Source organism: Poromitra crassiceps (genome assembly GCF_964638095.1).
Source record: "Poromitra crassiceps genome assembly, chromosome: 8".
Classification (NCBI taxonomy): Eukaryota; Metazoa; Chordata; class Actinopteri; order Beryciformes; family Melamphaidae; genus Poromitra; species Poromitra crassiceps.
Genome location: NC_139629.1, coordinates 11,263,587 through 11,289,559, shown reverse-complemented (window position 1 = coordinate 11,289,559; position 25,973 = coordinate 11,263,587). Strand labels below are relative to the sequence as shown.

Here is a 25,973-nt window from a genome sequence, read left to right as displayed (position 1 = left end):
GCTGAACACCTGCTGCAGCCACAGTGTCACAGTGAAGTGAGTGCACTGACTGCCCCGCCCCTCTGCTGCTCCTGTCTGAGCACACAGCTCAGATGTGCTCTGTGACCATTTCAGAATGATTAACACACCCAGCGAAACAATCGGCGCATACATGTTCTATAGTTTTGTTAACTCTGTGTGTGCTGTCATTACTTTTTATTCACTGGCTCATTTGGTCTAACTCTCTCTCCCTCCCTCTCTGCATGTTCATCATGCACACGCATGCATACGCTCGCACTCAATGATGAAACAGTAGTTTTTACCGTGTTACAAAAATGCAGACATGAAGCGGTCTAATTGACGATTGAAAAGTATCAATTAACGTTAGTCTTTACTGTCCAATAGGGGTGTCAAAAATAATCGAGTATAAGATGCATCGCGATGCGGACGTGCACGATTCTGCATCGATTCACAAAGTCGATTATTAAAAAAAAAAAAAAAAAAAAAAAAAAAAAAGAATGGAAGTACATGCAGTTGTTTATTTTAATTATGGATCATAATACAATGCAATTCCAAATGCACTTTTATTTTAAAAGTAGCCACACAGTGAGAAAAAAGAAAGTGAGAAAAAATAAATTATGTATTGCGGAAAAAAGTGATGCATCGATTTAAGATGCATCGAGATCGTAGCCCTCTGAATCGTAATCGAATCGAATCGTGAGGCCAGTGAAGATTCACAGCCCTACTGTCCAACACATGGCAGTTCGGAGAAATTGCTTCACAACAAGAGACGGATTGTTTGTGCCCTGCAAGACACAGAGAGCACAGCCCTCGTCGTGTGTGTGAAGAGAGGAAGAAGGGGTGAGACAGAAGCAAACTACCGTAAATTCCGGACTATAAGCCGCACCTTTTTTCCCGTTTTTTGGCCTTTTTTGGCCCCTGCGGCTTATATAACGGTGCGGCTTATCTATGGATTTTTTCAAAAAAAAAAAAAAAAAAAAAATCTCTCTTTTTTAGCACTCTTTCTAACTATAAATCCACTTCTGTTTTAATTTCCTCTCTTGCCCTCTTTTCACCACACTGTATGACACTGTATGACACTGTGTGCACTGTAAATAACAACACAGGTGGTGTTGTGTTATGTTGTTTTGTTGAAATGTTAATAAATGGGAGCTTCCTCAAACAGCCATCTCTTTCCCGACAATCCCCTCTGTGCATGAACCCTTACATATGGTAATTAAACATTAAAACACAATAATAAAAAAAAAAAAAAAAAAAAAAAAAAAAAAAACATTAAAACACCCGCGGCTTATAGTCCGGTGCGGCTTATATAAGAAAAAAATAGTCAACTTTGCAGGTGCGGCTTATACACCGGTGCGGCTTATAGTCCGGAATTTACGGTATATTTTACAGATCTCAAAAGCAGGTAAACCACTGTGGGATTAGTGAGACTATTGCTAAAAGAGAAGATACTGTAGTGATGCGCACTTTGTCAGTGCACCCTGCAGCCTGGGCTGTCGTCCGCTCAAACAGTACTCCACGGGGCGGCTGCGTGTCAATTGACGTGCCCTTAATATGCAATGTGTGCAGCTCTAAGCAGTATAGCCTATCGGAGGAATGTTTTTGTTTAGATGGCTGGAGGATTAAACTTGTCTTCTCAGTTTTTTTATGTGTTTTTTTCTGCTTGTAGATGTAAAAATAAACGCTTTCTAATGAAAAAAAATCAAGCATTTGTTGTGGTAAAGGTTTAATGGGGCACAGACAGTCAAATAGCGCATTTTAATCTTCTCGGTTAACCGACCAATTGTCGGCTAATGAGGGTCGGTTGTCGGTCAAGAAAAATTACGATTTTCGACATCCCTAATTCCAATGACAGAAAAGGTTGAAGTATTCACCCGTTTGTTCAGTTGGACTACATTGCCTCATTAGTAAAAAAAAAATCCATTAACCTCCATCCATCAGTAAATATAAAAGAATGCAGTTGTTTACTAAGTTATTTGATCCAATTTCTTCATAGAGTACCGCAGGGATGACGTATTTTTGTAGTCGGAACGCGGAAGTCCCGGACTTCCGGGTTCTTCACGGTTTCTTCCTATGGGATTTTTGAATGGGTTTTTGGCACGATGCTTCAAATAAGGTCTGTGGGCAACGCAAGCTTATTAAACGCAAACCTGTGTTCAGCAGGATAATCTTCAAACATGAGGACCACTTTCATGAGTTTGAAAAAGTAGTTTGAAATACATTTATTTCAAACTACTTTTGAACTTGCTCTCTCTCCCCCTCCTCTCCTTCAGAATCAATTGTGGTGATGGTATTATCTCTCCCTCCTCTCCTTCAGAATCAATTATGGTGATGGTACTATCTCTCTCTCCCTCCTCTCCTTCAGAATCATTCGTGGTGATGGTACTATCTCTCTCTCCCTCCTCTCCTTCAGAATCAATTGTGGTGATGGTACTATCTCTCTCTCCCTCCTCTCCTTCAGAATCAATTGTGGTGATGGTATTATCTCTCTCTCCCTCCTCTCCTTCAGGATCAATTGTGGTGATGGTATTATCTCTCTCCCCTCTCCTTCAGGATCAATTGTGGTGATGGTACTATCTCTCTCTCCCTCCTCTCCTTCAGAATCATTCGTGGTGATGGTACTATCTCTCTCTCCCTCCTCTCCTTCAGGATCAATTGTGGTGATGGTACTATCTCTCTCTCCCTCCTCTCCTTCAGAATCATTCGTGGTGATGGTACTATCTCTCTCTCCCTCCTCTCCTTCAGGATCAATTGTGGTGATGGTACTATCTCTCTCTCCCTCCTCTCCTTCAGAATCATTCGTGGTGATGGTACTATCTCTCTCTCCCTCCTCTCCTTCAGGATCAATTGTGGTGATGGTACTATCTCTCTCTCCCTCCTCTCCTTCAGAATCATTCGTGGTGATGGTACTATCTCTCTCTCCCTCCTCTCCTTCAGAATCAATTGTGGTGATGGTACTATCTCTCCCTCCCTCCTCTCCTTCAGAATCAATTGTGGTGATGGTATTATCTCTCCCTCCCTCCTCTCCTTCAGGATCAATTGTGGTGATGGTATTATCTCTCTCTCCCTCCTCTCCTTCAGAATCAATTGTGGTGATGGTATTATCTCTCTCTCCCTCCTCTCCTTCAGAATCAATTGTGGTGATGGTATTATCTCTCTCTCCCTCCTCTCCTTCAGAATCAATTGTGGTGATGGTACTATCTCTCTCTCCCTCCTCTCCTTCAGAATCAATTGTGGTGATGGTATTATCTCTCCCTCCCTCCTCTCCTTCAGAATCAATTGTGGTGATGGTACTATCTCTCCCTCCCTCCTCTCCTTCAGAATCAATTGTGGTGATGGTATTATCTCTCCCTCCCTCCTCTCCTTCAGGATCAATTGTGGTGATGGTATTATCTCTCTCTCCCTCCTCTCCTTCAGAATCAATTGTGGTGATGGTATTATCTCTCTCTCCCTCCTCTCCTTCAGAATCAATTGTGGTGATGGTACTATCTCTCTCTCCCTCCTCTCCTTCAGAATCAATTGTGGTGATGGTACTATCTCTCTCTCCCTCCTCTCCTTCAGAATCAATTGTGGTGATGGTACTATCTCTCCCTCCCTCCTCTCCTTCAGAATCAATTGTGGTGATGGTACTATCTCTCTCTCCCTCCTCTCCTTCAGAATCAATTGTGGTGATGGATGATGGTACTATGAAGCTGCTGAGAGCAAATCAATGCTGCAGGATGCAACAAAGAAGCTTGAAGGAACTTGGCCTGACAGCACTTTACACTTTCAACACAGCGGTGCCGTGATAATTCTCATTACACGAAGCCTTTAGGGATGTGTGATGGGGACACAGAGAAGTGGAGGGCTCCAATGGAAAGCAATGCTCTGAGGGCACATTATCTCCGTCATGCATTAGGGAGAACCAATAGGTTGTTAGACTGACTTGGCACCTAGGTTAAACTGACACAAAAGCCCATCTTACTTTTCAACGTGTATTTTTTCCTGATATACAACAAAAGAAGGATTTATGGAGCAGGATTTCAGCAATTTAATATGGTGCAACTGCAAACAGACTGATGGATCGACAAACAAGTGTCTTCCTCAGAATAGGGTTGTCAAAAGTATCGATAAAAATCAATACTAAATCAATACTTTTTAAACGGATACAATACTCATTTGCAACAGGTATCGATTAGTATCAAGACTAAAAATTACATACAGCCAATGTCAAAATACCACATACACAAACAATAAAAATACAATAAATACACAAATCAGCATATCAAAGAACAATCACAGGAAACCATAAAGATTTGGTTCTTCATTTAGAGCACACATGGGCAAAATGCGGCCCGCCTGTGTGGTCTGGAAAGCTATCTTTCAATCATCGTTATGACTAAAAGGCTAAAAGTAATCTCATGTGTAAGGCCCTGGGGCCTGGGGCAAAATGCGACCCCCAAAAACTCAATAAAAGGCAGACTTATGTTAATAAATCTCATCTGCTACAGCCATTGGATTTGTATCACTATTATATCAGGAGATTAACAAGAAATTACCAATCACCAGGAGTGTTGGCAGGTATAATCTCCAATGTGTGGCCCTTCGCTTACTTGATGTAAGTCAGTATGGCCCTCAGGATTTTTTTTTGCCAACCCCTGATTTAGAGCATAGTAGATTCAATCAGTGTATTCATAGCTTTCAAGGGGCGTTATGTGCTGCCGGGAACGCCCACCTGACGGTAAAAAAAAAAACGTGTTCATTCCGCTGCCCGCCGAGTCGACTAGTTTCTCACGCTGTGTTTGTTCAGCCAAAATGCCGGATACCTGTTGTGCTATCGGTTGCACTAACCGTTAACCGACGAGGAGACACGCCTGGCTTGTGCTTTTACAGAATCCCGTCGGAGAAAGAAAACTCAGACAGGAGGAGGTTGTGGATTTGTGCGATTAGACGTGGTTCAGTCGCTGGGGAGGGCAAATGGCTTTTTTTCTACCATCAAAGTACACACGTTTTTGCGGCCAACATTTCATCAAAGGTAAGCTCAAGTAACGTTAACGGGGTATTTTAATCATTATTGTAACGTTACTTGAGCTTACCTTTGATGAAATGTTGGCCGCAAAGACGTGTGTACAAACAGCTCAACAAACACAGCTTGAGAAACTAGTCAACTCGGCTGGCAGCGGAATGAACAAGTTTTTTTTTTTACCGTCAGGTCGGCAGCACGCCCCTTGAAAGCTATGAATTCACCTTATTCTTTGCCCACACATGGACGCTTCCGCATTACGTCATTTCGTAATAGTATTTCCATTTTGACTTGCCAAAAACCCCGCAGGCTGTTTCGTCCTGAAACCCACATAGGTTGCGCCAGCCGTAACCTATGTGCGATTCAAAATAACGCATCCGAGATAGAAACGTTATGAATATAGCCACGTTATAAACAAACTAACGCTGGTGATCCGTATGGAAACAGTGTTACTCGAAATGGTTAAATGTTATATCAATTTGGTCATTCAGTGGCATTTTACTGCCATATAACATAACTAACTAGCAGCTAATATTAGCCACAGAAGGCAACTAGCGCTGAACCGGAAGAACAAATACGTTTGCGTTGAACGCGGAAGAGAGAAAAAGTGGACGTGGTGAATAAGGTGTATACATCCAATAGGCTTCTCTACGCTCTCTACGCTTCTCTACGCTCCCGCTATTTTTATCAGCCTGTCCTTGATGTATGACTTCGTGAAAATCACAAAGAACATAGTGACCAATTTCCCAGAGAGAGAGGAGGTGAGTTGTGTGGTTGTGTGCTGTTTATATGCGGCTGCAGCCAAGTACGTTACATCTTGCCTCCGAGGTGGTTTCACTGTGCATTCCCATTCCCTCTCTTCTCTTGGCTGTCTGCTTATAGCATTCGAGTGTCACGTGACCGTTGAACCGAGGCGAACGTCCTCTGAATTATAAATGCAACACCATGAGCGACACTTTCTTTTTCGTCTGCGACCATGTGCTGAGCGACACTTTATAATAAGTATAAATTAAGCTTTAAGGGCAATAACATTTTGTGAGCAACAAACGCATCAGCGCGCGCCAATAGAGCAAGCGAGGCCACACAGCAGCCGAGCTGTGGTATGCGAGCTGCAGGGCGGGCGAGGCCATGGATTAAATGATAAATGGCAGAGAGCACTTTAAGACAATGCTCAGTCAGTATCCTACAGTTTGGGCCTGATGTTGAAGGACACGGTTGTCGATACAGAATATATAGTATAAAAATGGTACTCACATAATCACAAGATAGCCCTGTATTAGACGAATAGGAATTCAAATAACTCAAACTTTCACATTTGTGTTATGTTTGCATCTCTTAAAGCACCGGAGTTAAATTGTGGACCAGTGATGTCATTTATGCATGAATGACATCACTGTTCCACACCTTCACTCAAATCAATTTTCAATAACTGTCAAACTAAATGAATGACTGCAAAACTGTTTACAGTTTTCTGATATATACTACTGATGTTGTAATGATACAAAACCGTTTACAGTTTTTGGATATACTACTGAGTGTTCTTTTAAGTTTATGTTACATTATTCTGTTCTATGGTCGATTGTTGATCAGTTAGATCTAGGTAGGCTCTTTGTAGTCTGTAGAGATATGCTTGTGATGAATGGCTATATAAATAAATGAATTTAATCTTAATAGTGTGAATCACAAACACTCCTCAGAATCAGCTCCAACACATGACTGTATATGTTTTTTTTATGCTTCAATACATGCTAATTTCCATAGGCCCTGCACATTCTGCATCATTAACTGTGACTTGGGCTTCGGATGAGCAGACATTAGAGTGAAGGCATCACTGACACTCACATGGCAGAATGTTAATTTGCAGTACATTTAATGTCTGCTGGCCTTGCAATTTGGCATCATTCATTAGTCCCCATTAGCGTTTCAGTTAGGATTCATTTCCAGCTAATAGTCAACACAGAAGTACTGTTAATTCACTGAAAAACACATGTATTGGGTAGATTCAGGAATATGAGTACATTATAGTTAGGGCTGGCACGGATCACGGATAATCCGTGACCCGTACGGATCAGCCCCCACGGTTCGGAACGCGGTTCGGAACGTCAATGGTCCGCGGACCCCCCCCCCCCCCTTTCGTTTCATTTAACGTTTAACGTTAGTGTATGCGAACGCCCAGCGCAGCCAGACACAGACAGGCATAATCATGGCAAGCACAAGTGAGCTTCCTCATCCCTTGTCGCTGCTGTAAAGTATGTCTGAAGGCTGTGGCTAGTGGCTACTAAAGTAAAGACAGCGTCACACAAACTTATTTCAACACCTCTGAAAAAGCACAGGAATGCGATCAGCGTGTTGCGGGCTGCACAAGATATTAACGAGAGCCACAACACACACACACACACACACACACACACACACACACACACGCGCACATGTTTCACAAACACATTATCACCGGACGGTGAAATGTTGCCTTAGGACACATAACAACAAAACAACACGTGGGGCCACTGAGTAGCTTAACGTAGCATCAACGTTATATTTCCAGACTGACCTGCGGTCTGGTCTGTAGGTCTGTACCCGTGTCATGTGACTGGTGCAAGCAACAGCCACGAAGTTAGGCATAGCAGTGCCACCTAAAACAGGAAGTTGGGTCGTTCTGCCTTCAGAGTAAAAGCATACATTGTGTCACTTATGAGAAAAAAATATTTTTTGAGCTGTGCAGGGCAACAAATGTTTAGAGAATTATAAAAGTATTAAAAAAATCTAATCGAAAATCTAATTTTGAGAGAAAAAATCTGATATATATTTTTTTTTGCTGATCCGAAAAATCCGTGATCCGTGGCTCAAAATCCGTCACGCGATCCGATCCGTGGGTTTTCTGATCCGTGCCAGCCCTAATTATAGTGTCACCACATGACTAAACCGATATCTTGTCATAGAACTCCTGTAATTGCTCGTTTACATACCGGTACTGTACGTAAACAAGCAATTACTTAGTTAGAGTTAGTTGAGTTAGTAGAGTTATTGTTGCATTTTTTTTACAGTCTGACATAACAGTCTGTTATGTACATAACAGACTCTGTTATGTATGTTTGAACAATTATGTGATTAGTATTTTTTTTCTTCGACATCAGTTTAAACCTGAATTCAGGGAAATATATAACAAAGAAATAAATAATATAACCTGTAGCAGTGAATTCTCTTGAGTGTCAAGTCTGAGTGAAGTTAGACTAAGCACCAACTGCCATCTAGTGGTACGCTCCCAAATACAACACACTGGACAAAAGCGCTACCAGATAACCTAATTTATAATTTGAAATAATTGAAAAGATTTCTACCTCGGTATAGACATGAGGCTTCCATTACAAAAGCTGTTGCTCTGAATCTAGTGCTTCTAAATCTAGTGCTTTTTTTTTTTTTTAATCAATGTTGCTTCTTTCTGAGTTCTCATCCTAAATCTCCGTTTCCTCCACCCTTCCTCAACCACTCACAAAGTAGTCACGAGTATATAGCTCACTTATTCTCTCCAGTATTAGATGATAGTCACCTATCAGCCAAATGTTCACTCTGTATGTAGGAAGGTAGGACCACCCACATCCACCTCCACCTCCACAACTACATCACTGGCATCATGCACACTGTGTAAGGCACAGGCCAGCGGACACTGATACTGTTTAGCTGTGCGGAAATTGCCTTTCTTGACTTTTCCTATAGTGGGAGCAAATAATGGGAATATAAATATTGGGATGATTTGAGCTGTGTGTGTGTGTGTGTGTGTGTGTGTGTGTGTGTGTGTGTGTGTGTGTGTGTGTGTGTGTGTGTGTGTGTGTGTGTGTGTGTGTGTGTGTGTGTGTGTGTGTGTACTGTTGGCATGCTCTCTTCTATATCCCTTTCTGATTTGATTTGATTTATTTAACTTTTGGTTAAACGAAAACACATGAAATACAGACATATGTCTCAGGAACAAACATCAAGAACAAACACAATAAAGTCATAGACTTGTTTACATTGTGCTCCTTATGTTCGGCCTCTACAACCTAACGCATGATGGAGGCCTGTTCTCCCTCAGCTGGCACATTCCTCTTCTCATACTCGGACAAAATTAAAGATCACCACTACAGATGCTCTGTGGGAGTGTACAGAATGTGCGCTTATACGCACGCTTACCTGTCATTGGGTCAAACAGCTGGTTGGCCTCCAGGTCGGTGAAGGTGGAGAAGCAGCAGGGGCAGCGGAAAGAGGCGCGGTTGGTGGAGTCTCGCTCGTCTGTCTCGATGCGCCGCCGCATGTGGTCCAACTTATACTTGACCACGTTGACCAGCAGCCTATAAAATCAGATTGATAGAGTTTTAGAGTGCATTTTTACAGGGGACAGTAATGTCAGGAGCAACTGAAATTGACACGGTGTGAGAGTTTAGGAACTGGATTACTAAATTACTGAACTACCGGAGGACAAGTGACTTGTGTATGTTTGTCATAGGGTTGTCAAAAGTATCGATAGTATCGAAAAGTATCAATACTGAAACCTTTTAATGGATACAATACTCATTTGTAACAGTTTTGATACTATCAGTGCTTTATTTTAATGAAAAATCACAGATTTGGACTAATCTGCTGTCTAAATTCAAAGTTTGATCAGGTCTAGATTATGGATTATGAAGTGTGTCTGTCCGTCCATCTGTCATCTGTCTAACTTTATTTTTACGCCTCTTGATGTGTCATCATCCCCCCCTTCCCGTGGTATCGAAAATGGTATCGAGTATCGATATTTTCCTGGGTATCGAAGTAGAAATTCTAGTATCGTGACATGCCTAGTTTGTCAGCGCCTGGTGGAAAGAAAATCCTTCAGGTTTGAGTGACAGGCTGCCCCACTGTCAAAATCGAAGCCAGGTACGTACATAGAAACTCCCCTTAAGTCAATGGGGGAAACTGTGTGAACTGGTAACATGAATGAACAACTTTTAATTATTGTGTCATGCATACGGCGTTGTGTTGGCGGTACTTGCAGCAACCCATGTTAGGGGCTTGCCCAGGGGTGGATTCGAACTGCCGACCTTCGGCTTGCTGGACGGACACGCTAACCACTGCACCAAGAGAGCTAGCTCCCTTGGTGGAGCTGATTAACGTGCCTTTATACTGGGGGAGTGAGTTTAACCAACCTACTCGCTACCACTCGGGACTCACACTCATTCGGTTACACATACATTGTATGCCCAGCCGAATTGAACAGTAACAACAACATAATCATCACTACCAACATGTATACCAAAAAAGGGAATAAAAACACCACCACAAAACCTGTAGTTGATGAAGTAGTAGTTGTGTCGTGTGGTCTTGCCATCAGGCGCCGTCTCCACCCTCATGCGGCACTTGACGAACTTGTCGGCCTTCAGGGTGTTGAGCACCGAGCGCAGCTGCTTGCGGTCAAACTTGAGCAGCTCCAGCATGTCCTCCTCGCGGACGCAGGGGTTGCGGATGAGCACGTCCAGGGCCAAGGCGTGATCCACACCATAGAAGCCCCGAACCACCTGCTTGGCCAGCCGCTTCAGCGCCGCTGGCACCTCGGTCAGCAGCTCCGGTTCTGTCATCTTCTACTGGACCCAGCTGGTTGAAGAGGTAGCTGTGGAGAGGCTGTGAGACAGCCTTTTAGGGTGTTCGGAGCTGCTGAGAGAAGAGGATAGACCTTTGAGGAACAGTGTTGTTGTGGGTGCGTGACAGACATTTGAGTTGAGTATAGGCAGCTAGATGATCATGTATGTATATATATACTGTACATATATATCTATGTATGTATGTGTATACATGTATACATGAGCGTGTGTGGAGGAGCGTGGGAGTTGGGATATGCATATATAGGGATGTATGAATTTGTTTATGAATGATTTGGGGGCAGGACTGATAAGCCTAGGCTTCTTCCTGCCCTTTTTCAAACAGTTCGCCTTTTTTATGTTTGAGTTTACGTATTTTCCTTTTGCTGAAGTCTATTAGACTGTTATGTTTACTGGTTTTTTCACTTTATGTATTGTTTTAACTGTTTGAAATAAATTGTTTCAATCAATCAATCAATCAATCAATCAATCAATCAATGATCAAACAAAGCTTAGGAGGGAGAGACATTATGGAATAGATCGAGGAGGCAAGGATTTGATAGAGAAATTATGAATAAGAGAACCAAATGGGGAGAGGGTCAAAGAAAGGGAATGAGTCATTTTCTCTGACAGGGAGTCAAAGCACTAACGTGAAAAGCGGGCCAATAAACACGGTTCAGCTGTCGAACGTAAAACATGTCGCTTTGTATCACGTAATACTAGCCTATAGGCGAAGACGCTAAGTGGTCATCTTTTTTTAGCAACATTTCAAGCTAACTTGATATCTGGGTGACCAGTGGTCGATGACGGCCACCGAACACATGGAGACAAAATACACAAACACGTTACAGCACGTTGGCTGCAACTATACTACTACTACTACTACGTAGCGTTAGTTAATAAGTTATTGCTATTGACTCAGCTTAATGAAATGTCGACGAGCACGGTAGTTTTACGTTCACTAACGTGACTGGCTTGCTGACTACTGGCTTGCTAACGCTAACTAAAGTTACCCAGCCAACGTTAGTTTGCCTAATCGTTAGCCAGCTAGCCGATGCTGCGTGAGTTTCCCCCATTGTGCTATAAAGCGGTTGCCATCGCTTTCCTAGACCATTTACGAGTACAAACGGGATTGGAAGCAAAATAGGACAACACTCACAGAGCACATCCATCCAAGGCACTAGCTAACGCTAGTGTGCTTTTCAGCAAAGGAACACTTCCAGGAAGCGCCGAGCTAGCTCAAAGAACTTACACTGATAAGAACAGTGACAAAAATAAAACACCGAAGGCTTTACATCCGCCATTTTGGCCTGAAGGAGACGCCTCCATTGGCTGTCATGGTTTTGTGCTTATGTCGATGGTTTTGTGCTGTTGACGCAGGAGGCGTTATTACGAAACCCACCGTGGTTAAGCCAAAACCACGCCCTGTGCCCGCCTACGCAGCAGTCAAGCGCCGGGATTGGCCAGGAGAAAGTCTTTTGTCTTCTAGACAGCTCGAATCGCCCACACCACAAACACATTTCCCACACCACAAACACTGCGCCCAGCCCAGCGATTTTATTAACCAAATTGCTCTTGATAGCGGACATTGAAAATAAATTACTGTAATATATTAACGCAAATTAAAACGTAACACAACAAGCTTTTAACACACAATCGATTTTTAAACATATTTATTTCAAAACATCATTGTATAATTCAGGCCTTTAGCCAAAGCTTCAATAACAGAGCTCAGCTGACAGTTTAACCTGCAAATGAAAACTATAAAAAAACATCAAGTTAAAAATACAATAGGCTACAGCACATAGGCCTAGTTTCCACCCCCCCCCCCCTCCCCCCCCCCCCCCCCCCCAGTCCAGCCGTTTGTTCCAGGCCAGTGAAGTCCCAACAATCTACAAAAACATGCAATAATAAAATCATAGATAAAAAACATAAAAGTTGAATCATACACAATAAATAAAACCAAAAGTAAAGGGTGGCCAGCAGCATCTGTTATTCTGGCCTCATAATAAGCACTGAGGCAGGTGGTCAGAAAGTCAAATAACATTCAAATACATTGTAGGATTTTGTCTTTCAATATCCTCATTGCAGCCTCGCTTGGTGTTGTTGCTTCTCACAGGAATGGTGTCCCTGTAACAGAGAGCCCAGAGCCGTATACATGAGCATGAGCGCCTGGCCAATCCTGGCGCTTGACTGCTGCGTAGGCGGGCACAGGGCGTGGTTTTTGCGTAACCTATGTGCGATTCGAAATAACGCCGCCAAGCGGGCGTTTCTCAGGCCAACATGGCGGCAGCGCTGTTGTCAAACACAGTACTCATTTCAACTCTTGCCTTCAATACTCTTTGGCTAGCTAAACAAACGCTTTCTTAATTCCAATTGGCTGCTATATAGCATGTGTAAATTAAATAACCAATAGGAGCAATGTGATTTTGACTGATATTATGACGGTCCAATGCCTTTGTTTCAGTTCAGATGAAGTCGTTATATTGAACCAATACGAGAACTGCAATGTATCGTGTTCTTCCGGGACGTGGCTGTCACCAAAAATGGCTTCTCTTGACAGGGTAAAAGTGTTGGTTTTGGGAGATTCAGGTAAGAATGTTTTGTATTTTTGACAATTCAAACATTATATGAACGTGCCTGCTGTGAGTATTTAACAGTATGTGCTTTGGTCTAGACGAGCATGCTGTGTTGATGGCCTGGGTGTTTAATGTTGCCATGGCTGGTAAATCCAACATAACTAGGCTACAACCTTTTTACGAATCTCTAGGTTAATATGATCAATTCGGCACATAAGCCACTAAACAGCACTTTGCTTGTTAACAACGTTTAGAATTTCTTCACACTGCTCGCTTCCACCCTACTTGGTGTATTTGATGTTTGCTAATTAACAGTTGTGGTAATTGGCCTATAAAGTGGCACCCATGGACTGTATGTGGTACCTGATGAAAGTTGTAACACGCTTTGGCCCTCAGTTATCCACATAACGCTACATACCGTACATCCCTTGTCTTTCACAGGTGTAGGGAAGTCTTCCCTGGTCCATCTGTTATGTCACAATCAGGTTTTAGGAAATCCATCGTGGACTGTTGGCTGCTCAGTGGATGTACGGGTAAGCATCTTGAACACCTATTGTTTACTACAGCCATTCACATACAAGTTAATGTTACTGTAAATGTAGATAGTGCAGGTTTGTAGTCAACATTTCACAAACTGTAGCCAGATAGGACCTACAATGACTGTTTTAATGTCCCTTGTCTATATTGGTCCTATACTTGTGTACTGAAAAAGTTAGGAACTGCATAGTCTCGCCTAGGGAGGGGAGGCTGGCCAGCGATACTAGGAACTGCATGGTGTGTTCCATGTTTCAAAATATATGTGGCATCTAACCACAGACAACAGGTTCAAACGCCATTAAGGCACACATTACCAGGGAGCAGCGTAATATTAAAATAGAAATCTTTACTATTCAGAAAAATAGTTTTGTTGATTAAAATGATTTACGCACAAGTGAAGAGGTTGGTTGACATTCAGCATGCACCTTCAAACATCTACCAGCACACAAGGTGGCACACCACCCAGTGCAAAAGGGCTCACACAGTCTGTATACTGGGCCATAGTAGGCTACCGGCTTACAGCAAGATGGGGTGGTAATACAGTAAGCAATTAAATCAAAGGAACAAAAGAAAAGGAAAACCAGTGCAGTGGCGCACTAGCTGTCAACCAAATGAAACAAAACATAATTCAGCCACTACACTTATTCCTCCCAACAACAGAGACAAGAAATAAAATATATTCAAACTCACCAGCTGTACAGCCGATCCCCTGCTCGGATTTCCTCCCCACTATCCCTGTACACCACTCATGGGCACAAATACACACCATTAGTTAAGCAACACACAAGTTATTTACATGACAAACCACCACCCCCAAAAACATATTAAACACGTCCAGCCTCGTACAGGCGGTCCACCGGTCCGGCACACACCGTTAAAGGAAGGCAAGATGCCGCTCTGACACTGGGTTCTCCTACAAACAATTGATTTATTAATTTACGGTCCGTAACGGCGGGCAATGATGCCTCAACATTAACACAAGGCAGAGAAATTACCCCCCGAATAAAGCAAACGCAAGCGTGGTCAGCCGGAGTCGATGCCTGCCCCTGGAGCAGCGTGTGGACCAGGCTACATGCAGGATTCCCAGCCCTTCGTGGAGGCGACCCAGCCCAGTCTAGCTTCCGCGGAACGCCAACGGGTGCTTCTCATTGACTAATCACTGTCCCCGACGCAGTGCCCCACAACATCCGTTCCACTTGGCTACATATATGGTCCAACAGATGTAGAAGTTTACACAGGCAGCATTTTAATACCACCCAAAATTCAACATCTTTTAATTAGATTATTGTCATGCAAAAAAAAAGACAAAAGAAATCCCCAAATAAGAAATATTCAGTCACTTTTATCCCAGAATTTGATCCTGCCCCAAATCTTAAATAGCATTTCGACCAGGGGACACTAAATCTCTCACTGAAACCAATAGTAATAATATAATTATTTATGTATACAAATGAATTGGAATCAATTTAGGGCTTACCATTGACAACCAGTGTGTAGTGCAGTGTTGATTAATTCTAAGATAACTGTAATCACACAACATAAATAACATTCGTCATGTCAGTGCTGTGGTGATCAGTCTAGAAAACAATTCCATTTCCAGGTTCATGACTATAAGGAGGGAACCCCAGAGGAGAAAACCTATTACATTGAACTCTGGGATGTCGGAGGATCTGTTGGCAGCGCCAGCAGTTTGAAAAGCACCAGAGCTGTCTTCTACAATTCAGTTAACGGTAAAGTAGATTTTGGAAATGTTGGCATTTATTCAAACAAAGCAGAAAGATCGCTAGTTGTTAGTATTTATTTTTTTGTATTTTTCCAGGCATTATATTGGTACATGATTTGACGAACAAGAAATCAAGTCAGAATCTCTACCGCTGGTCTTTAGAGGCTTTGAACAAAGACTCCTCTCCAACAGGAGTCATTGTCTCAAATGGGTAAGTACAGTAGGCTTGAGTCTGTATATCGATTATTTTCATACACACCTGACCTTACACACCATACATTACAGCTCACAAGGACGAGCATTCAGTGCTGTAGGGAAAAATATGATTTTAAATTGTGATTATTGTCTGAGACCTATACAATGTTTATATTACTGTATGCTAAAGTAATGAGAACATTCTCTCCCCCCGCAGTGAGTATGACAGAGAGCAGTTCGCTGAGAACCCGGTGCCTTTGCTGCTGTTTGGCACCAAGTTTGACCAAATCCCCGAGAACAAACGCAACGACGTCCTCACCCGGACCGCCTTCCTGTCTGAAGACTTCAACGCAGAGGAGATCAACCTGGTAGGGCCCACTGCACCATTTTCACTTTTGTGGGTGGCCGGCCGTACAAGGAGGGGTGGACGGAAGCAGTGGTTTTCAACACAGGATCCGGGGACCACCTGGGGTCCTTGAGGGAGTCCCCAGCAAATTGACCAGTTGTTCATTTACAAGAAGTTAACACAATTAGAGAAGGAAGAAGAAGAAAAACTGACATCACTCCTAAGCCCATATTCTGTCAGAGGGCTCATTTTAGACCAGCTAGTATGGAGATAATTTAGTAACAAAACACCTGAGAACATCATGATGGAATTTGCACTCACATAAAATATTCATACATCCCTGCTTCACAGTATATTTGAAGTCGCAGAAAATATCTACTAATATAGAAGTCAATACTTGAATTGATCACACATTTACTGAGTTTCCAATTCCATACATATCTGGAGAGTTTGCGTTCTAAAGTGCACATACATAAGAGAGAATAGTCCTAAATATGTTTTTGGACAACACAAGTTGCAGGGGAAATCTGGTTAGAGTGTCTCTTCTGTTCATCACCCAGGAGGAAAAAGCAGTGACATATGTGTTACTGTGAAGCATTGAATGGAAAAAGAAAAGTCAACCCACGTTCTTGGAGGTTTGTGGCTAAGGTGTTATCTTGTTTCACAGGACTGCACAAACCCCAGATACCTTGCTGCAGGCACGTCCAATGCAGTGAAGCTGAGCAGGTTCTTTGATAAGGTGAGAGACTCACAGTGCAGCCATGGAACATGCACGTTTATTAGGGCTGGGTATTGGCAGGGACCTCACGATATGATGCGCATCATGATACCTGGGCCACGATACAATTTTATCACGATACATTGCGATACAATATATATTGCAATACTTGACATCAGAGGTTTTCAAAGTGGGAGGCGGGCCTCCCCAGGGGGGCTCCAAACGGTTTCAGGGGAGGCTCAGTGAATGGAAGTGAAAAAAAGAATAGCTATCAAGTGGAGATGGCATAGATTAGCCTAAATGTGTGTGATTTGGTTAAAGAGATAGTTCAGAGATACAGTACTTGTGCGGAATTTGACTGTTTTTTACCCACTTTCCCAGAGTCGGAACCTAATAAATGCGTTACTTCAGACAAACCTTTTTTATGTATTTGGTGTAGTCTGAAGTATGTCAAACAGCAATATCAGGCTATCTTGGCTCAATTGTTGACATGAGTGTCTATGGGGGGGTGTCACATTTTTCCAAGCCTTGTCTGAGGAGAGGCCCACAGTCTCAGACTTTAAAAAAAAAGTGGATAAGTATTCTTATTGTGTCACTAAACGCATAGCTGTGCAAAAAATTGATAGAGCGATATATCGTGATATTTTTCTGAAATTGCGATATTGCCGTATCGATTTTATTGCACAGCCCAAATGTTTATCCTGCCTTTGGTGAAATGGCCCTTAAAACAATATTCCGCTTAGTTTAGACATGGGAGGTAGGGAATAGGGATGCACATTTTCCACAAAAATCTTGATCAATTTGCAGATCAAATATTGAACGAGCCACAATTTTAATAAAAAAAAAGCTTGCACTTGCATTGAATTTTGTCTTGTTTAGTGTTGACTTGATACATTTTGAATCATTTGGGCCTTGGCTATTTCTGCAATGGGATTGGTCCCTGTGCCATTGTGGTCCCTCCCCCTCATACCCCTGTCAATCCCCAATATACAGTATATGCTGCAGACAACAGACCTGTAGGCTCATTTGGCACATGATGAGAATTGATCTGTTTTTTTGTGTGGGAGGTCATTTGTAAAATCTCTTCTGCTGTTGTTGTACCTTAAAGTTTCCACCCCCTAAAATCCATAGTCATTACATTTGAAAAGCACAGGATGTTTAGAGCTCTGTTCCTTCCATTATGTTCTAAGTGTGAAGTGCTCATGAACCTGGTTAGTCAATCAAAAATGTTCCATTCTGACATTTAACAGGTCGTAGAGAAGAGATACTTCACGAGAGATCCAAGTCAGGTAAGTTTTACCTGGCCACTCTTTCATCTCTTTTATAAACAGTAAAATTAGCCAATTAAGTTATCCTAGTCATTTTTTGTTAAAGGAATGTAATACCCCAAAATACAAACTTAATCCATGTTAGTCGCAACTGAGCATTTAATGACTGAAGTTCATTTTTGGGGCACACTACTCCTTTATTGCAAAAGCTATCTCTCACTTTCCCTGCAGATGACTGGTTTCACTGACAGGAAACGGTTCAACTTCAAAAGTTTGCACTACGATTGACAAGCCATGAACACAACAGCGGCAGTCTGTGGTTCGATCTGTTTCTCTGTGGCAGTTTACACCACAAGTCAACCATCAAAACGTATACCTGCTCTCCTTTGCCCCCCGCTTTGTCTCGCTGCCATTTCTCCTTTATGTACAATCTACTCAAACATGCTGCGTATTTTGGACGTTTTTCATCTGCAAATAATCAATGTAGTCAAGACAATTCAGACAGCCGCTGAGCAAATAGGAGTGCAGCACAAAGTTGGTAAAGCATCCAGATTATGTGAGATGCGTAAAGTGAATCAGAATGTCAGGTCATGTTATCAGCATGTTTTTTTTTCCCAGGCTAAAAGTTAGATTGGTGTTAGAGATATTTTGGACACTCTTGCAACTTAGTCCTACAAGATGGACTGAAGCAGAGCTAAGGGCAAATGTCAGGAATATACAAAGTGAATGAGTAAATGATTAGAAATGAATGGAATACAATGTTTTTATTCCAGATGTTTATTCATTCTTTTGCTATAGCAAATTAATTGTTTACTTTTGTGTGTGCCTATTATCCACATGTCAAAGATTCACAAATCTGCTTCAAAAGCATTGATTTGCTAAACATCCATTGCATTACTCTGCAATATTTAATAAGCAAATGACAAAAGGGCAACATTCTTGGCCCCTTTCCATGGTGGCCCGTGCAACATACTCTTATCCTTGCATCACCGTCTTAATCCAGGGGAGAAAGAAATGTATTTTCATGAAGACGTGTGGAAACTTGGGGTCATCACACCCCTTGTCGTTGTCGTCCGTTTGGTTTTTCTTTTTAGTAAATGCTGATATCCCCTGAGGCTTAGTGTTGCAGATTAGCGGCCCACCGGAATCACCCTAGGATAAAAATGCAACATGAGGAGTTTATTGTGTGGTTTAAACAAAGCTAGGTAGCCTAGCCTAATGCTAATTTTGCCATTAAAACCCATATATTCAAAATTATACATCGTGCTGTTAAACAACTTTCAATTGTCGAATGTTCAAGAAACTCAGTCCATGGCAGCATGTCAGCTACTTTTTTGTTGATCTGATTCAAATAAATTTCTGTTTGATTACCTGACAAATCCCCCCCTTCCTTCCGTCAGAGTGGGTGCATATCATTTGCTCACTGGAGAAGTATTCACGCCACCTGTTTTTGCACTCAAAGTTGAATTGCATCTTCACCGTCGTCTCCCTCAGAACGTCCGAGCCGGGTGTGTCGGGTCCAGTTCGTCCCCACCCACCCACGGCACACTTAATGTTGGCTGGGATTTTCCCATCTTTCTTCGGTAGTCCAATGTCCTTCACATACTGATTCAGTTTGGCATTCGTCTTTAACTGTGAAACAGGACAGAGCAGCAGTTGGTGATCGGTCAATTGACTGTTTTCCAGGAAGTAAAAACATGGCATTTTGCTATAAAAATGTAATGCAATTTTGATGGGCATTGTTAAATATCTTTTTATTATGCCATTTAAAAAAAGGTAAATCAAATGTAATCAAAAAGGATTTCTTTAGGACTGGCAGAAAGCATGTGGTATTTTGAGTTTTAACGCACACTTTTGACTGATAATAATATCGGTTAAAAGTGCTGTACAAATTGAGACTTTAATCTCTGTTAGCTTTTGTTGAGAGGAGCAGCAAAGTGCAGTTTTAAGCTGTCCGTTTACCTTAAGCAGCATAATGTCATAAGGGAATTGACCAGTGTAGTTACCTTAAGCAGCATAATGTCATAAGAGAATTGACCAGTGTAGTTAGGATTCTGATAGAACTTAGCCACTGGGATTCTTTGCTGACTTTTCTCCTTCTTCTTTATGTTGTGTGCTCCAAGTACCACCATCATGTCCTCAGACCTGAGTGAATAATAAATGCATTTAAAATCATTAGATTTATTCATATAGTACTTTATTGTACTTTTCCTAACAATTACAAACAAGGGCTTGAAACACATGAAATCAAGCAGCAAAAGCAATCAATCTAAAAACAATATAAACATGAAAAAGGCGGGTCAAAAACGATCATTAAAACATTACAGTAAATGCAGGTTTCTCACAAACGGATTTAAATAGGTGATACTGATTTAGCAGCCACAGCTCCTCGTCATATCTAGCTTTTTTAAAGGAATGACAATAGTGTAGTCTCTTAGCAAGATAAGCACATGTGATGCTTGCATAAAAATAAATCTTATCTTCAGTGCTTAAGTTTACATGCATTCAAATGTCACTGTAGCTACACTGTAAATATGTCAAATATGCTCACATTTTGCAGTGTGCTGAGGTTAAAACAAAGTCCTTCCGAATGAGTGTCCCTCCACAAACATGGTTTCCGCGGACCTGGAGAGACACCATGTAGGGTCTGGAGTGAGGCTTGACCTCCTTTCCGTTCACGATGCCACTCTCAGTGGCGTCTTACAGGAAGAGAAGAGGGACAAGTCTCAGGTCATGATGCCACACTGTGGCCTCTTACAGGAAGAGAAGAGGGACAAGTCTCAGGTCATGATGCCACACTGTGGCGTCTTACAGGAAGAAAAGAGGGACAAGTCTCAGGTCATGATGCCACACTGTGGCGTCTTACAGGAAGAGAAGAGGGACAAGTCTCAGGTCATGATGCCACACTGTGGCCTCTTACAGGAAGAGAAGAGGGACAAGTCTCAGGTCATGATGCCACACTGTGGCGTCTTACAGGAAGAAAAGAGGGACAAGTCTCAGGTCACGATGCCACACTGTGGCCTCTTACAGGAAGAAAAGAGGGACAAGTCTCAGGTCATGATGCCACACTGTGGCGTCTTACAGGAAGAAAAGAGGGACAAGTCTCAGGTCATGATGCCACACTGTGGCGTCTTACAGGAAGAGAAGAGGGACAAGTCTCAGGTCATGATGCCACACTGTGGCCTCTTACAGGAAGAGAAGAGGGACAAGTCTCAGGTCAGGATGCCACACTGTGGCGTCTTACAGGAAGAAAAGAGGGACAAGACAGGTCATGATGCCACACTGTGGCCTCTTACAGGAAGAGAAGAGGGACAAGACAGGTCATGATGCCACACTGTGGCCTCTTACAGGAAGAGAAGAGGGACAAGTCTCAGGTCACGATGCCACACTGTGGCCTCTTACAGGAAGAGAAGAGGGACAAGTCTCAGGTCACGATGCCACACTGTGGCCTCTTACAGGAAGAGAAGAGGGACAAGACAGGTCATGATGCCACACTGTGGCCTCTTACAGGAAGAGAAGAGGGACAAGACAGGTCATGATGCCACACTGTGGCCTCTTACAGGAAGAGAAGAGGGACAAGTCTCAGGTCATGATGCCACACTGTGGCCTCTTACAGGAAGAGAAGAGGGACAAGTCTCAGGTCACGATGCCACACTGTGGCCTCTTACAGGAAGAGAAGAGGGACAAGTCTCAGGTCACGATGCCACACTGTGGCCTCTTACAGGAAGAAAAGAGGGACAAGTCTCAGGTCACGATGCCACACTGTGGCCTCTTACAGGAAGAGAAGAGGGACAAGTCTCAGGTCACGATGCCACACTGTGGCCTCTTACAGGAAGAGAAGAGGGACAAGTCTCAGGTCACGATGCCACACTGTGGCCTCTTACAGGAAGAGAAGAGGGACAAGTCTCAGGTCACGATGCCACACTGTGGCCTCTTACAGGAAGAAAAGAGGGACAAGACAGGTCACGATGCCACACTGTGGCCTCTTACAGGAAGAAAAGAGGGACAAGTCTCAGGTCATGATGCCACACTGTGGCCTCTTACAGGAAGAAAAGAGGGACAAGTCTCAGGTCATGATGCCACACTGTGGCCTCTTACAGGAAGAAAAGAGGGACAAGACAGGTCACGATGCCACACTGTGGCCTCTTACAGGAAGAGAAGAGGGACAAGTCTCAGGTCATGATGCCACACTGTGGCCTCTTACAGGAAGAGAAGAGGGACAAGTCTCAGGTCATGATGCCACACTGTGGCCTCTTACAGGAAGAGAAGAGGGACAAGTCTCAGGTCACGATGCCACACTGTGGCCTCTTACAGGAAGAAAAGAGGGACAAGACAGGTCACGATGCCACACTGTGGCCTCTTACAGGAAGAGAAGAGGGACAAGTCTCAGGTCATGATGCCACACTGTGGCCTCTTACAGGAAGAGAAGAGGGACAAGTCTCAGGTCACGATGCCACACTGTGGCCTCTTACAGGAAGAGAAGAGGGACAAGTCTCAGGTCATGATGCCACACTGTGGCCTCTTACAGGAAGAGAAGAGGGACAAGTCTCAGGTCACGATGCCACACTGTGGCCTCTTACAGGAAGAAAAGAGGGACAAGACAGGTCACGATGCCACACTGTGGCCTCTTACAGGAAGAGAAGAGGGACAAGTCTCAGGTCATGATGCCACACTGTGGCCTCTTACAGGAAGAGAAGAGGGACAAGTCTCAGGTCACGATGCCACACTGTGGCCTCTTACAGGAAGAGAAGAGGGACAAGTCTCAGGTCACGATGCCACACTGTGGCCTCTTACAGGAAGAGAAGAGGGACAAGTCTCAGGTCACGATGCCACACTGTGGCCTCTTACAGGAAGAGAAGAGGGACAAGTCTCAGGTCACGATGCCACACTGTGGCCTCTTACAGGAAGAGAAAAGGGACAAGTCTCAGGTCAGGTTAAGGCTAAGTCATGTCATTAATATCAAGTCTCAGATCTAAATGTTAGAACAACTCAGGAGTCCAGTATCATTTCAATATCTAGGACTTTCCAATGCAATATGGTTTTAATAAGATAAAAAAAAAAACATGGTAAGAGCATTGTGAGTTGGATTTCTATAAGCACTCATTTTCAACTTCAATAAATTAATTCAATCATTCCATCCAAATTCAGAAAACATAATTTAAATTTGTTGAAACCAAAGTACAAGTCAACGTAAAGTCCAAAGTCTTCTTTTCATGCATCAAGTCAAGTCTCAAGCAATTCAAATTGTAAATCCAGTCAAGTCCCAAGTCCTGCGACTTGACTCCCCTTCTCTGTCAGTGGATTATTTACAAGATACAGGATCATAGATGCTCCAGCCAGATGATACTGTGACTATGATTTTGACTTGCTTACAAATCAACAAAAGCAGAATTCAGTGATGGGCTTAATTCTAACATACTACAGTATAGACGGTTTTCACCAGAGCGCAACCCCACAGCACTTCCTTTTTCTCAGCATTCGGCAAACTGCAGAAATATTCACTCGACATCGTTACTTTTGTTTTCGCTGCTCAGCTGTATAGGCGGTTTTTACGGAATGGTCAGTCCTGCACTTGAATGTTTTTTTTTCTTTTATGTCCATAGCAAACACTGCAACAGGAAGTGAGCGGGGGTTCAATTTAAAATGTTTTTGTTGTCAAGTTAAAACCGTCTATAGCCATTTTGGAAAATGTTGGCCTCTAGATATTCTTTGGTAAATATTTCCAAGCAGCTATGGTCACTATTTCCAAGAACAGCTGCTATTACACTTAAGCTATTAAGCAAACTTTTAAGAATACCAATAACTTAAACCCATAATGAGCTATGCCAGTAGACATTTTGAATGCTACTCTTCATGCCCAAGCCGTACTTTAGAGAGGGGCTGTTGTAAAAAGATGAGATCTTACCAGTGAGGGAGAGCAGCAGAAAGAGAAATATAATGCAGTATTGCATCATGGTAGCAGTGCAGGAGTTACTGTAAGATCAGAACAGTCTAGCAGTGCTCTCTCTGCCACTTTTTGTACCCTCCAGCTCCCACACCGGAAACTTTGAGGGGGGGGGGGGGTCTGATTTGTCAAAATGATTCTTGCACAGACAGAGGAGGTGTTTCACTGCAGCATGCCTACGTGAGACCATCTTTAGGAATAAGTCATATAAGTTGTCACAAATAGATAAACCAGCCTATTGTGTGGATTTATTGAAAGAACTTGGTGTTAAACCATCAACAACCTAATGCTTGTTTGCACTTCAATGTCTTATTAGTCTGCACATTTGGGTCCGTAGGCTACAGTTTAAACTCTCCACCCACTGCAGTGTCAAGACACCAACACCCACCCATCTGCTGGTATTTTCCATCGCTCAACGGTGTAGAATGGTGCTAGGAATGAAGTGGGCCCGTTTGTTGTAAAAAGAAACAAAAAAAGAAAGTGAGTTGAAAAACATGGCTTTATATTGTCTGTTCTAGAAATTCTGTGTATATTGTGCAATAGACTAGGGACATTTTTAATGAAAGGTATTGCAAAATATAACTGCAGTCATCAGTTATGCAAAGCACCTTGTGATTCAAACCAATCTTAAGTGGCCTGATCAGTGAATACTGATGATCCAAAGGGCAAGATATTCAGTTTATGGATCAGATAAGAGATGAGAGAGTGCACAGACCCAAAGGAATAAAGTGAGAAGATTAAAAAGAAACTCCTGATGTGTTCCATCATCTTGCCTTCCTCTGGGAGTTTAAACAAAACTCAATGGTAAAACATACTTAAAGGAAAGAGATAGGTTTTTCCACACACAAAAAAAAAATGGGTAGAGAGAGAGAGAGAGAGATTATTTTTTACTTTTTGCTAAATTGGCAGCTCCACCGGAAAGCGCTCACTCTTGGATTCTGAGGGAGTGACACCAAAACCTGACATTCACTGTTTTTTTTGTATACATCTAACTCCATTGTATCTGCTGGAAATAGCCTATCATGAAGATGTGTGAATGTGGGAAGACATTTGTAGTTGCCAGCACAAGTGTGGCTTGTGGTGAGCCTATGGCATGCAGCCTTTTTTGTGTAATGCTTATTGTCCACTAGATGGAGGCATATGCACGTTTATACCCCCTAAATACAGTATGCTGCTGAGAGAAAATAGTGAAGACAGTGTCATACTGTAGTAAGAAGCATGCAGGGTATGTTCTTATTGTTAATACCATTAAGTCTTATGAAGAAATACTTTGACCCAGCCAGTGCTTAATAAGATAACACCCATAAAAGGACCATATCTTTGCAGTTGTTGGAATTTGCCCATTAAGTGATGTCAAGTGAGGGACATTTAATGCAATGCAATGATGTCAAGTGAGGGACATTCAAATGCATCTTAGTGAAATTAAGAAAAGGGGGAAGAAATATTCATAAATGGATACTTGGGGGGAGGGGGCATGTTCTAAGGAAGTATCTCTGTGGATTAGCTTATGCATGGTGTATCACAATCAATTTATACAGCTACTAGTACTACAAATAGACGTATCATGACAGCTGGAATACTTTTTTATCTTTATGTATACAACTGTTGTTTGAAAACATGTAAACCCTCTGAGTTACAGACAGTCAGACATTCATAGTCACAATGTGGCTCTGTAGTGAATTGCAGTTTCATGGGCCAAGATGCAATCTTGTTTGCCCGGGTCAAGACCTTCCAATCCGCCCACTCCACCGAGTCAGCTGCTTCTGAAGGAGGAAACGGAGTGTAACGAGTTGACAGTTCAGTCTGTTATCAGGGTAGCATTCTTGTCTTCTTGAACAGAAAATACAGATACTTGAATAGATCTACTTCGTCATGTATCTTAGTGTTATACTGTATCCACACGCTGTCTTTCTGTTTTGAGTCTGCTCAAGTCTGCTCTGTCTAAACATCAAGGGCAAGATAATTAGCTGTTAAACGATGCACTCAAGTTGACACACTCAGTATGTAAGCAAACCCACAGCCGCCTGAGGTTATAAGAACTATGACTGGAAGGTCCCTGGTTCAAAGCCCTGC

At 42.6% G+C, this 25,973-nt stretch overlaps 3 protein-coding genes across 3 annotated transcripts in view; 1 reads left to right on the top strand and 2 right to left on the bottom strand.

Moving 5' to 3' along the window:
* The window catches only part of gtf2e1 (general transcription factor IIE, polypeptide 1, alpha), a 30,241-nt gene extending 18,449 nt beyond the window's left edge, over positions 1 to 11,792 (bottom strand). The window contains exons 1-3 of the mRNA XM_083642143.1: positions 11,750 to 11,792; positions 10,301 to 10,663; positions 9,170 to 9,327 (exon numbers count right to left, since the gene is read on the bottom strand). Coding sequence (XP_083498269.1) covers positions 9,170 to 9,327; positions 10,301 to 10,590 — 448 coding nt within the window. The 5' untranslated portion in view covers positions 10,591 to 10,663; positions 11,750 to 11,792. The remainder of the gene's footprint in view (positions 1 to 9,169; positions 9,328 to 10,300; positions 10,664 to 11,749) is intronic.
* Positions 11,793 to 13,108: 1,316 nt separating this feature from the next.
* On the top strand, positions 13,109 to 18,909 carry LOC310780964 (rab-like protein 3). Its single transcript, XM_083641495.1, has 8 exons — positions 13,109 to 13,182; positions 13,611 to 13,702; positions 15,307 to 15,436; positions 15,526 to 15,640; positions 15,842 to 15,992; positions 16,638 to 16,709; positions 17,939 to 17,977; positions 18,188 to 18,909. The coding sequence occupies exons 1-8, from the start codon at positions 13,137 to 13,139 to the stop codon at positions 18,242 to 18,244; spliced, it is 702 nt and encodes a 233-aa protein (XP_083497621.1). The 5' UTR covers positions 13,109 to 13,136; the 3' UTR covers positions 18,245 to 18,909.
* A 9-nt stretch (positions 18,910 to 18,918) lies between these two features.
* LOC310780963 (granzyme B-like) lies at positions 18,919 to 23,983 on the bottom strand. Its single transcript, XM_083641494.1, has 5 exons — positions 23,862 to 23,983; positions 20,508 to 20,655; positions 19,963 to 20,101; positions 19,328 to 19,588; positions 18,919 to 19,108 (listed from the first exon to the last, which is right to left on the bottom strand). The coding sequence occupies exons 1-5, from the start codon at positions 23,908 to 23,910 to the stop codon at positions 18,932 to 18,934; spliced, it is 774 nt and encodes a 257-aa protein (XP_083497620.1). The 5' UTR covers positions 23,911 to 23,983; the 3' UTR covers positions 18,919 to 18,931.
* Positions 23,984 to 25,973: the final 1,990 nt, after the last annotated feature.